This window comes from Salvia splendens, chromosome 5 (genome assembly GCF_004379255.2).
Source record: "Salvia splendens isolate huo1 chromosome 5, SspV2, whole genome shotgun sequence".
Lineage (NCBI taxonomy): Eukaryota > Viridiplantae > Streptophyta > Magnoliopsida > Lamiales > Lamiaceae > Salvia > Salvia splendens.
In genome coordinates, this window is record NC_056036.1 from 1,936,692 (window position 1) to 1,949,795 (window position 13,104).

General features: G+C 32.1%; 2 protein-coding genes across 2 annotated transcripts; both read left to right on the plus strand.

Annotated features, from left to right (window-relative positions):
* Window positions 1–1,485: 1,485 nt before the first annotated feature.
* On the plus strand, window positions 1,486–5,539 carry LOC121802254 (vesicle transport protein GOT1-like). The gene is made up of 7 exons (XM_042201878.1): window positions 1,486–1,767; window positions 1,846–1,911; window positions 3,380–3,471; window positions 3,568–3,648; window positions 4,022–4,119; window positions 4,233–4,308; window positions 5,168–5,539. The coding sequence occupies exons 2-7, from the start codon at window positions 1,884–1,886 to the stop codon at window positions 5,198–5,200; spliced, it is 408 nt and encodes a 135-aa protein (XP_042057812.1). The 5' UTR covers window positions 1,486–1,767; window positions 1,846–1,883; the 3' UTR covers window positions 5,201–5,539.
* Window positions 5,540–7,583: 2,044 nt separating this feature from the next.
* Window positions 7,584–9,160, plus strand: LOC121803119. Its single transcript, XM_042202823.1, has 2 exons — window positions 7,584–7,913; window positions 8,674–9,160. Exons 1-2 carry the CDS (start codon window positions 7,743–7,745, stop codon window positions 8,962–8,964), a joined length of 462 nt encoding a protein of 153 aa, XP_042058757.1. The 5' UTR covers window positions 7,584–7,742; the 3' UTR covers window positions 8,965–9,160.
* The last annotated feature ends 3,944 nt before the right edge of the window (window positions 9,161–13,104 follow it).

Genomic DNA, 13,104 nt, shown 5'->3' on the forward strand with positions numbered 1-13,104 from the left:
CTAATGGATAAAAATTGCAAAATAAGTACTCCTACTTAATAAATAAACTCTCTTTACTAGTCTTCATTGGCTCGGAAGGGACAATCCATATTTGATTTTGATGTCGCCAAAGATATTCCCAGTTGAAAAAAGGGGAAATTAAAGATTATAACATGTGACCACTTCATACCCATTTTGTGTTATATATGTAATATATATGGTAATTCGCTATATAAATAGAAGTAATAATTCATATATCATGTGGGTTTGTCTCTCTTCATTTACCTTGAGATGCATGGACTTTTTGTACTATAATTTTTTGTTATATTTAAACCGTGTTATGTTATGGATCGGATTTCACTATTTAAATCCAAATGTCTACTTTCTATAATTATTAATTGGATCGAATTTTGGGACTAATCTTTTTGCTTTAATCTACCAAGTTGCTGTCGAGAACCTTCCGAATAATAATTTAATTATTTCCTAATTGTATTTATTCCAATCAATTTTGCCATTTTGGATTACACGGTTTGGAGCTGGAGTTCCACCGGCCAAGGTAAGAATTAGTCTAAATATTAATATAGGTTAAAACAAGTAGTATAATATTTTTGACTTTTAAGTAATCAAATTTAAAATTAGACTAATATTTAATTCAATTCTAAATCATTGTGAGTAAGAATTCTTGAACCTTTTGTGACTTATGTGATCACAATTATTTACAAGTATGAACTATTACTAGTTTCTATGAAACATTTTTATACTTACCTTATTTTTATATGCACTAAGCTATATTTTCAAAGTTGGGAGAAGCATGTAGTATATATTTTTAATAAAAATGTGAACATAAAAGAAGCATACATAGCATATACATGTATAACACAATTAAACATTAATAGGCATACCAGTATAAAAGTAGATATTTGTAATTGAGCTGGTCAAATCACATTAGTCAATTTGGGCCTCTCCAGACAGGCCCAATCTGGACTTTAGGCTTGGAGTCCTGCATCAACAAATATCATTTATTCTAACTAAGGATAAGTTGTCTAAAAATTTTGCAACTTTAAAATTAGCTAAAAAAATAAAAGCGATATTGGCACCTAATGTCACGCAACTTTAAAAAAAATTGAATTTTCCTACAAACTTTAAAATTGGCAAATAATATCACGAACTTTATCCCGGGTTTGTTATTTCCCACCAAAGAAAAACTTTCGGCCATATTAATAGATTGAAAAACAATTTTGGAAGGTGTGCTTCAAGAAAAACTATCCTCAAAAATTGAAAAACTTGAAGTTCTCAAAGTTGTTGTCGAGAAATTACGAAAAAAATCTGTATCATGATATTATTTACCGAAATTTTTTCTTTGATGGGAAATAACAAACTGGGAATAAAATTCATGATATTATTTGTTAATTTGAAAGTTCCGTGAGAAAAATCCAACTTTTTGAAAGTTTGATAATATTAATATCCAAAAATAAAAAAAAGGTTGAGTTATTCAGCTGAGTTGAAATTGATAAAACTTGTGTTTTTTTTTCTGGCAATATGCTCTTAAAACTATATACGCGAAATCCAAAGGTTTTACACATTTTCTATCAATTTGAAATGACAAATTGAGATTCGACCGCTGATCATTCGTCAATCCGTTTTCTGAATTTCTATCGCATTCATAAATACTCAGATGCATAATTTGATATAGTCCTCTGCAAGTCGATTAACTGTAATGGTAATTTTAATTTTAATTTGATTACAAAAGGCGAAATACGCGTCCATTCCCAGCCCTCACTCTTTCAGGTATTCGCTCTACTGCGTGTGAATTGATTTGTGTAATTCTTGCTGTTTTAATGTTAATTTTTGTGTATCTTGTCACAGAACAATAAATCTCGGATTAGCTAGATTGGATTGACAGGATGGCGTATGAATTGAGCGAACAGAAAAGTGAGTGATTAATTATTTTGTGGTTAATCTCTCTAGGTTTATTCATTTGGCTTGGTGTTAAATTTGTATGTGCGTCTGTGTAATGACCAGTTCTCGAATAGTAATTGGGGTTGGGATTTGAATTGAATTTTGATGAAGTCTGATTATCCTGTTTTATTTTTTATTCTCATCCAAGAAATGGATATTTCTCAACCGTAGTTTAGGATTAAAATGTTCTGATACTCCTACTTACATAAACTAGAGGACATAGAAAGGCAATTTGCTAATATTTCAGAGTTAATAGGATTGTAGTTTCCTTTTCTAGGTCTAATTGATACAATGCGTGAAACGTGAGGTATTAATGAATAATCTATGATCGATGCACGTAGTGGGTTTTTCTGCTCCTTTCAAATACTATTTTACCCTGTTTTTTGTTTGATTTAAGCAGGGTCCAATGCTATTTGTTTTCCTGTTTTATCTGTGTCATCATCGTAATGATACTTAGACCAGTTTGCTAAGCTATCATAGTGGGAGTTAGTTCTCTTCATGTTTGGTGATGTTGATGTTCCACAAGTTTTTTAAGGCATATAACTAAACTAAATGTTTAATTGTTTTATGTCGGAAGCAAGTCACATTATTCAGTGTCCAAGGGGTCAATACCTAGAAATAATGAACTTGAGTGTATTACTTGTTCTGATTTAGAAAATAAAGGGGTGTAAAGGCATAGTCACTGCCTTTGCCTTCTGTGGAATCAGACTTCTCGAAAGATCCCATAGCATATCAGAGAGGGGATTAGAGAATAGATGGAAAAAGGAAATACGTAAAGAAAAATAAAAGAATGGATTATATCATTATTCGATGGATTTGTGAATGAGATAAAGATAAAGAGAAGAAAAAATGGGAAAAAGAATGTGTAAGAAAAGGCAGTGAGTATAAGTAGGATAACAATGACTTATGACATGGTTATGTGATGACGATGATGATGATGATGGTGATGATGATATATTTAAGGTTTGAGTATATTGATGAATTCACTTAGGTATTATGTGAATTTTCTTCGGTAGGCAGGCTATTAATATTAAAACAAAATGGAAATAACAATTGGTTAAGCTATCTAGGACATGGTTCAGGAATAATCTGCGAATGTCAGTCGACACCGTATGCAAAGGTATCTTTTGGAGTGAAATTATTAGTACTAGTATATAACCTTTTGCATATTCAGAGATTGGGTGTGGTAGTCAAACAGATATAAGAGAGATCCATTAGCCAATTTATGCATGCCTGAGTAGTCTACCAGCCATTTTGTTCCAAAAATGCTTATATAATTCTAATACATTAATTGTATACTGTTGTTGACATTCTGTAATTTACTATGCATCCGTTAAGTCCAATGCAATACTGAGTGATGAGATTTTTCTTTTAATGCTTAGTTGATTCTAACTGATATCTGACATCTTGTTATGCTACATTCTGATAAAATATTCTGCAGAGATTGGTCTTGGTCTAATTGGGTTTGGTATATTCTTCACCTTTCTTGCTGTAATTCTCTTTTTCGACAGAGGTTTGCTAGCTCTTGGAAATGTAAGACACTTTTGTTTTGTTCATTAAGCTTCCTCAAATCCCCCCTCTTCCGAAGGCATCTATTTATTTATTTATTTTCTCTGTCTTTGCCATCAGATCTTTTGGCTGACTGGTGTAGCCATTTTACTAGGCTGGCGATCAACATTGCAACTCTTCACAGACCGGAGGAATTATAAGGTACATGCTTCTGGAGAATGAAGAACGAAAAATATTAGTATTTTTGGATATTTTGGTACCCCAATCCTGTAGAAATACTAGTGGATACTGATAGAGTTAGTAATTGTTTGCAGAAGATAAATTGTCGTGTTTGGTTTCAGTAATCCTTATATTACCAGTATTTCTCAATATTCCCTTATGTTTATTAATATATTCTTAGACTGACTGATATCTAGTATTTACGTGGATTCTGTAAAACAGTGTAAGTCCCCATAAGATACTCAGAAGGTACAAAATATACAAAAAATAATCATCCTTGGTGAAAAAATGTAGTACATTTTATATACAGTAATACTATCGCTTTGAGTAATTGACTATATTAAATATCTAACAGGGTTCAGTTTCCTTTCTTCTCGGAATATTCTTTATATTTGTCCGCTGGCCAGTAGTTGGTATACTTGTGGAGATGTATGGCTGCATTGTTCTTTTCAGGTAAGCAATTGTCCTGATTTTGTCCCTGTTCTCTTTGTTTGTTTTCGGAATGGTGTCATTTGTAGTATTTGTTTGACCTGGTCTTGACCCAAATTTTATCGTTCGCTGTCCAGTGGTTTCTGGCCCTCAATAAAGGCATTTCTTTACCAGATTCCAGTAATTGGCTGGATTTTACAGTATCCCGCACTGGTGAGTTGATACCTACTTCTAATTATTTGCTTTTGAGAAACGGATTATGGATTTTCGTGGGATGTATACAGTGAATGTGTGAAACGTCTTGTTAGAAAATGGTAAAGCTTTTCTTTTGTGATTGGAATGCAATGCAGAATCTGGTAGCCGGTCTTGTTCGGGTGTTGTATTTATGTGTTTTGCTCATACATACTACCTCCGTCCTCAAAAAAATAGAAACTTTTAAATAGGCACGGGTTTTAATGCACAATTGGTAAAGTAAGAGAAAGGAAAAGAAAGTAAGAGAAAAATTGGTAAAGTACGAGAGAGGAAAAGAAAAGTAGTGGAAATAGTGTTAGTGGATTATGGAGTCCGCGTCCTAAAATAGAAAGATTCAAAAGTTACTATTTTAAGGGACTACCCAAAATGGAAATAGTTTCTATTTTTAATGGACGGAGGTAGTATAACGTGAAAAACGATTGCAATGTTTGAACACTTATTTTTTCTATATGTTGAAGTCTATTTGTTAGAATCTGAATTTCATCGTCCTAGCTGATGCAAGTATTTGAACATCTAAACTTTCTGCACAGTATGCATAAGATGTCTACAATTCAATCACCTCAGTATCGCGTGAATCATTACAAGGCCAAATTATTGTTATGTCCTGAATCTAGAAATTGCTTTCTTCGTATTTCGTCAAAATTTCAAGCGCTTTCTTTCTCTCTCTCTTTCTTTCTTTCTTTCTTTCTTTCTTTCTTTCTTTCCTTCCTTCCTTCCTTCCTTAAGCGATGCATTTCATCTCTGTAAATGGCTATGCTGTACATGGTCACATTATATTACGATATCCTGATTACTAATGCCTCGTTCAACTTGATTTCAGCTTATTAATCAGTTCACGAAGAGGTCTGCTTGACGGTTTTGATCAGTTCTAAAGATTTCGAGCAGTAGGAACATTATGCACGGGGAGGTACTTAAATCTCTTCTTTCGATCAATCTTCGGTTAAATGTTGCTTTGTCACACTGTCAAAAATATGAGCTTTTTTAGGTGACTTGAAGAAAACATAATATTCAAACATTTGTAGTGGTTATCTGGTTGTGTAGATTAATGAAATTAAATTTGGTAGTTACAAACTGTACTGCCTGCAAGAAATAATGAGGGAGTGAATGAGGTGTGTGATGTTACATTTAATGAGGAGTGAATGATGTTACATCTATATATTACAACGTTTATATGATGGTATATAGCATAAAATTTACTACTAACATTTATAAAATGGGATGCCATTCCAAACTGGGATAATAAATGCAATCACGCCACAATGCTGAAACAAAGTAATGAAGGTGGTAGCTTCATTCCCCATGCAGTTTCTGTCATTAGGGTTTAGGTTGATTTTTTTTATTCTTGATATCTTCGTCCTCATACTAATAGTCTTGTTTTGTCATTCTGTGTCGACCGCAAAAATTAGTAGTCTCCTTTTATAGGACCTCATTTTTTACTAATAATATTTCAAATATTTTTTTTCATATCTGTTTTTTTCATAGTTTACATGTGTTGCCTTTTAAAATTTAATGTCATATAACAAAGTTTCAAAATTTTCTTATTTGTTCCTTCTAATCGAATTTGTAAATTGAAACTAAATTGATGGACAAAAAGCTCTACTCCCTTCGCCTCAAGGAAGATGACATTTTCCTTGGGTGGCACAGGATTTTATGTGTGTTAAGTAGAGAGAATAAAATAAGAGAAAAGAAATAAAGTAAAGATAAATGTGTTTTCATTTAGTGGGTCATCTTAGTTGTGACAAACCAAAAAGGAAAATATGTCTTCTTCGTTGAGACAGAGGGAGTACATGATTGTGGTGGTCAAGCAACATGGAGAGTGTAAGTTAGAGAGAGATGAAAGAGAAGACAGAATGAAAAGAGGAATTCATTTAACTTTTCTAGAAGCAATGTTTAGTTGTCCACATTATCACATTAATACAACTATTGTTTATCTACATTACCAAAATTTTATAGTGTGCCAACTCAGCTTTGCATTTGCCTTGAAAAAAATATTGTGGGACAATTGCAATTTTCATAACTTGGTGTTATGTCATTTAAATTTTAAAACAAACTAGAATTCGACCAAATTTTGTAATTTGTGCTATATTATTACATTATTATTAGTCGACACATTATTTCAACTATTAGTAAAGGATGAAATCCTTTGAAATTTTTTTCTATTGTTTCCTATAAGCTAGTAATTCATTTTCATATATAGTTAGTTAACTCTAAATTTATGATTCATTAAATGAAGGAATTCTTTAGTAGGCACACCTATAAATTTCGCAAGGAGTAAATGCATAAGTACCCAAAAATAACTCTCTTTTATTTCTTCCCTCTGTAGAGGGGAAATTAAATGTCACTTGGATTTTCTCGATGCTTCGCTGAAAATTTGAGCATTAATTTACCATCTCTTAGTATAACTATAATATCCATACACTCATAAATAAATGTTATGAATCGTATTTGGATCTTTTTTCTTACTCCGATTATAATAGCATATCATGTTGTATTTATTTCTTACTCACACCGTTTGCGATTTAAATGAAGGAATTTACATAGTTTTTAATGGAATATGAGTGCACTGATTTAGTAGAGTGTGTGTGATTCACATATTCAAAAGAAAAAAAAATGAACTTTTAATTCCCGGCGCAATGAAATGACAAAGTGAGCATCTTATCGCCGGCAGAGGGATTATAAAGTCTTTCCCGAATGAGTTGGATTACTGAACATTCAATTTTATCTTACTCCTTCCGTCCCCCATTAATAATGATTTTTGAGATGACACGAATTTTTGCAAAGTCGAAAAAATATGAGCGAGATAGAGAAAATGTGATCGGAAAAATGTCAATGGATGGTGAGATCCATATTATTTACGTCACATGTGAAATTTAAAAAAAAACGAATATCTTGCAAATACTAAGTTGGAATTTACCCAAATTTAATGCTGACATGGCCGCTAGAAAAGCCGAGGTGGCCAAATCGGCTAATATTATGTACCAAACATCGTCGTTTGCCACTGAAATCGATTTCAATACAAAGGCCGAATTTTTCCTAAAATTGATTAGCAAAAGCAGATAAAATTGAAAGTTGAGTAATTGTGTAGTAAGTATATCTAACAAAACAACTTGATGGCAGCCACATTAAATTCAGAGGTTTCTGTTGCTCAATATAATGAGAAGAAGTGTTATAAATGCAGTTTTTATGAGACTCAGTTGTTGGATTTAGGCATTGAATTGACATCTACTTGTCACCATTGAATGCTTTGGCCTGCCCCTCTTTTTTGTTTTAATTAATCTTCCCATCAAAATTCCAATATCAATATATAATATACATCATCACCATCACATATGTTTGCATGCTGCCCTACCATATTTCTGTTGTTCAAAATCTACCATTATTTAATTAAGTGAAACATGGAATTCACTCAACTGTCTCTAGCTGGAGGGCTGTATGAAGATGGCAAAAGCGGCAGCGGCGACGGTGGAATGAAGAGGAAATGGAACACAGAAGCTTTCCCAAACACAGTTGATCTTCAGCTTAAACATCCTTTGCCTTCTGATTGGGAGCAATGCCTTGATCTTCAAGTACTCTTTTTTTTACTCTCATTTGTTTTATCATGTTTGATAATATTCTTGTTTGGATGGTTATGTTTTGTTCGAATTTTTTCAGAGAATAGGTAATTCGATTATTTGTCGTGAGATCGTCACTCAATATTTGGACAATTTTTACATTTATAAATTTTCTTAAATGGGAAAATGGCTTGAGGGGGCTCGAGCCCCCACCACCCTGGTGTTAGTTTCTCAGCGGTATTAAGGGTGCTAGATTAAATCTGGATAAAAACCGAGATTATATTAGTATTGGTTTGATACGTTGTTTGGTAGATAACCAGTGGACTAGGTTATCACTCAGGCTATGAAGGACAACCAGAGTGACAAAATTGAACGATAATTGAATGATGGTAGAGAGACCGTCTCGCCTCATCAGTGGTCAGGGCACCACGGTTTCTCTCATATTTCACTTTATTGGCCTGCCGTGCTAAAATAAAACTGCCGAAAGGGAGTGATTGAAAAGCGGAAAGTGAACAATGCATTAAGCCAAAAAAAAAGACACACGGACCGGTTTCTAACCCGGCTCAGTTGCCTAATAGAGGCTACTATCAAACATTGCTTTTGTATCGTTGGACCAAAATTAATACTCGCCCAGCCTATCACCCCCACCATGCATACCTTAAGTGTATATTTCGTAATCTTTATCATATTTCTTACATTTATTACCATAATTTTTTATATTTAGAATCGTTCATAATACACTGTGACATGTACTGATAATAAGCATTTTTTATAGTCGGGCAGAATGTTCTATGTGAACCGGAAGACATCAAGAAAGACTTGGATGAGGCCGGAAGAGCAAAAGCTTGACCTTGAACTCAACATATCGACGGGCCACGACATCGGGCATAAGGAAAATTCATCGTCGTCGTCATCAAGTAACAATATGGTAGCATTGGCTTGTTCCAGCTGCCATCTTCTTGTGATATTATGTAAGACTTCACCCACTTGCCCTAACTGTAAGTATGTCCATTCTCTTGCATCATCTTCACCTAAAGCCAAAGCCCCTTCTAGTTGGGGACTTTAAACTTTGATGGGCACCCTAGGGGTAATTTCGGAATTTGTGTAAATTGGATCCACCTATCCTTCTTAGGCTTTTGGTGTTTTGTGTTGGCTGCTAATTAAAAATTCCGCCCATGCCCTTGTGGAACATGTACTATGTCACAACTATTGGCAATAGATGGTATTAATTTCCAATGGTTTTATTAGGTGGTTTTCGAGTAGATGGTTCTAATTATCTTGCATTTTGGAATGTTTTCAACTTTTTATTTACTACTAATATTTTTTATTTTTATAACATTTTTTTCTCAATTTTCTCATAACGAAATGCCATGATATCAGTTGATTTGGTTCACACATGTTTCAATTGACTGAAGTGGTTGAGTTCACTATTAAGAGTGTCGAGAAAAATGCAATAAATTTGTGGGCGATCTCATCTTCGTTGAATTTTTTGGATGCCACACCAGATACAATTTCGTCCAAATTAAATTCGATGAAAATTTTAAAATAAATATAAAAATTTATTATTTTTACAGTCTTTTTTTAAAAGTACGGAACAACCAATTTTACATTATTTAATTAATTTACACTGTAAAAGACATATGTATGTCAAAACAAGACATATGTCTTTGGTTAACATCTAAATTTACATATTAACAGAAGACATATGTAGTTGACAGACAAATGCTTTCGTTTTGACATCTACTCCCTCCGTCCCCGATTAATTGTCACTCTTTTCCATTTCGGTCCGTCCCTCAATAATTGTCACACTTCATTTTTACCATAAATGGTAAGTAGGTGATCCCACATTCCACTAACTCACTTCACTCACATTTTATTATAAAACTAATATAAAAAGTGAGTCTCACATTCCACTAACTTTTTCAACCAACTTTTCTTTACATTTCTTAAAACTCGTGCTTGATCAAAGAGTGACAATTAATCGGGGACGGAGGGAGTATAACATAGATTGTTGATATAGTTGTCGATTATCAACTGATCATATCCCTATTACCGAATTTAATTAATGGAATATTTTACAAATAATCGAACTCTACAAAGTAGAAAGAATAAAAGAACAAAAGGTACCAACTTAAATTTTATTCGCAAATGAGAGATTGGAAAAATAAAATGAAATGTCACCATAATAGGCCAAAAATGCTACATCATCCATTTCAAATATGATGCCATTTCTGGATATAATAGAAAATTTAGATGAGTTAAATGTGAAATGAAGAAATATTGAAGACGCCTAATTATATTAACTGGAGTCTGACAATAGTACACAAACTATATTTCTAATTAATTTTAATACTGCATTCTTCTCCATATGAATACTTTTTTTTCTTCATTTGTGACGTTGGATAAGCTATTGATGTGATATCATCACATCATTTAGCAATATAGTTAAAAAATGAAAATAAATAAAATAAGAGAAGGAGAAATACAACTCAATTACAATGGAACAGATAGAATACTAAAAAAGAAGCATAAATAGTTCGGGTAGCAAATTCGCTCCTCGGCTCCTCCATTGTCGCATTCACGTGGCATGCCCAGCATTACGCGCAAGTGCATGCACATCAACATTTTCGATTTTCCTTTTCACTTTTACTTGATTTTCCTTTTCTTTTGATAAAAACATTTTCATTTTAGTTTTCCTTTTAAAAACAAAAAAAAATTAAAGATATATACATTATGTTGGAAAGTAGAGTTATGATGGAGGGATGTATAGTAGTTAAAGGTATAAGGAATAAAAATGTGAAGTAGTAGAAAATTGGATAGTGGTTGATATGTCATATTTGTAATAATATTGAATTAATAATTTATTTACAAATTAAATTAAATTTATCGTATAGATTACAAAATTGATAATTAAATTGTCAGTTAATTTAGTCATGAATAATATATTTCCATAAGAGAAGGTAATAAAAGAAGCAGTTGATCCACAAATTCAATTTCACGAAAATAACTTTATTTCAATAATTTCATTTAATATAATTAGTGGCTGAATTATGGTTGAACCACTTTCATCAATTGGACGGTCCGAATTGAATAATTTTAAGCTAACTAACTTGAAAATGAAATTATATGATGCATTTTATTTAATACACGTTTTAGTTAACTGTAATTTCAATTTTCTTTCTTTTCTTTTCTTTTCTTTTCTTTTCCTCTGCATCATAAAATCAAAATTCTTATGTACACATGCAAATCTTATGTATACATGCAATAATGCTGCTTTATATATATAATAATTGCACTACATGAACTTATATTGTTGGACTATACAATGATCAGAAGATCAAATTGATTTCCACTTATTACAATGGGGACGATTCAAATTGATCATGACATCAAAAATTGCGTAGTTACTATTTTCTTGGGCCACTGAATAGAAGGGCTTTCACTTCCCACTAACAATCTTGTTTGAGGTTGACCTCTACAAATGTGACTCAACCCAAATAATATACTTTCGAAGTCCCATAAAAATATATGCACTTTCTATTCTCATCCGTCCCGACAAAAAATGGACATTTCCTTTTATTGAAAGTTTCCAATTCAATATTCATATACATCGATTTATTTACAACTTATACTACTATGGCCGATCATTATAACTTACTCTCTCCGTCCCACAATAATAGTCACATTTTGTCATTTCGGTCCGTCCTACAATAAGAGTTACATTCCACTTTTACCATAAATGATAAATATGTCTCACATTCCGCTAATTCACTTCACTCACATTATATTATAAAATTAATATAAAAAAGTGGATCACATATTACAATAACTTTTCCAACCCACTATTCTTGACATCTCCTAAAACCCGCGCTCGTACCAAATATGACTCCTATTGTGGGACGGAGGGAGTATTGAACACTAATAATAATGTGGGTCCTACTATCCACTAACACTATTTTAACTACCATTTTCCTCATCTCTCTGACCTGTTACATTCAACTCGAAGACGACCCGCACAAGTCACGAACACGTTAACGACATGGAGTATTATTTCCTAATGGATTGCCAAAACTAGGTCCAAAATTATCTACGTTCAATCTGGTAAGGTCAAGCTCAACCTAAATTCATTTTGTCTGTATTTATATAAATTTTTATATCATGTCAAAAATTCAGCCTACCATTGTTATGCTAAGAAAAATTAATGTTCTCCAAAATTGACATATGCAAAGAATACTTTCAAAAGGCTAGACAATAAACAAAAAAAAACATTCTTTTTAAATGTATATGATGACAACATACATGACAGTTAATGTATATGTTAGTTTGTTTGATTAGATTATTCAACAAAGGGATAGATGATACAGCAAAAAACAGAATGTCTGTTTATTTCTGAAATATTGAGGTCACTTTCAAAAGGGTGGAAATGTCAATTATGTAAATGAAAAAACATGTTTCACAAATATTTGCTTCAAAATAAGAAGGCTTGAATGTTAAATAGAGTAAGATTTTGACCACAAATTATCTGAGTTCAGACGCATTCGCCAGTAAATTATTTCTGTATTTTACGCGCAAATTCAGCGTTTTCCAATTTAGTTGAGGAAGAAAATTGATGTTTCTCAACCTGGCATTTTGCTCATAAGTGGACTACTAATAAAAGAACAAATACATTAAAACGATATTTTGTGATTGTGATTGTGATTGTGAAGTTCCTAGTATGTTTATTTTTGTCTATACATTGATTTTGTTGTTTTCTAATTGTTGGTGTTTATATGCCGACATGCTTCTGCATTGTTATTTTGTTGTTAGGTCATTTTTTGACTTGATTGTTGTATCTAAACACAAAAAAAAAATTGATATTCATTTTATATAAGCATATAATCAGTTTGCGGTTAATAAAGCAATTTGGATATTATTTTTTATGTTAGGGGTTCAGTTTATAATATATTGAAATAATATATAAAAATAAAATTTGTACTTCATTAGTAATAAATTAATTTGATCCCTTCCATGTTTATTATTCGTATTCTAAAATTCAACATAAATTAGAATTATTAATAAAGCTATATTAACTATAATTTTATTTAATTCACAGAATAAAAGAAAAAAGATTAGTTCAGAAAATATTGAGAAATTAAAGAATATAAAAGAAATAATAGATTAGATAAAAATTAATAGAGAATTCAACACAAAATGTATAATGAAGGTC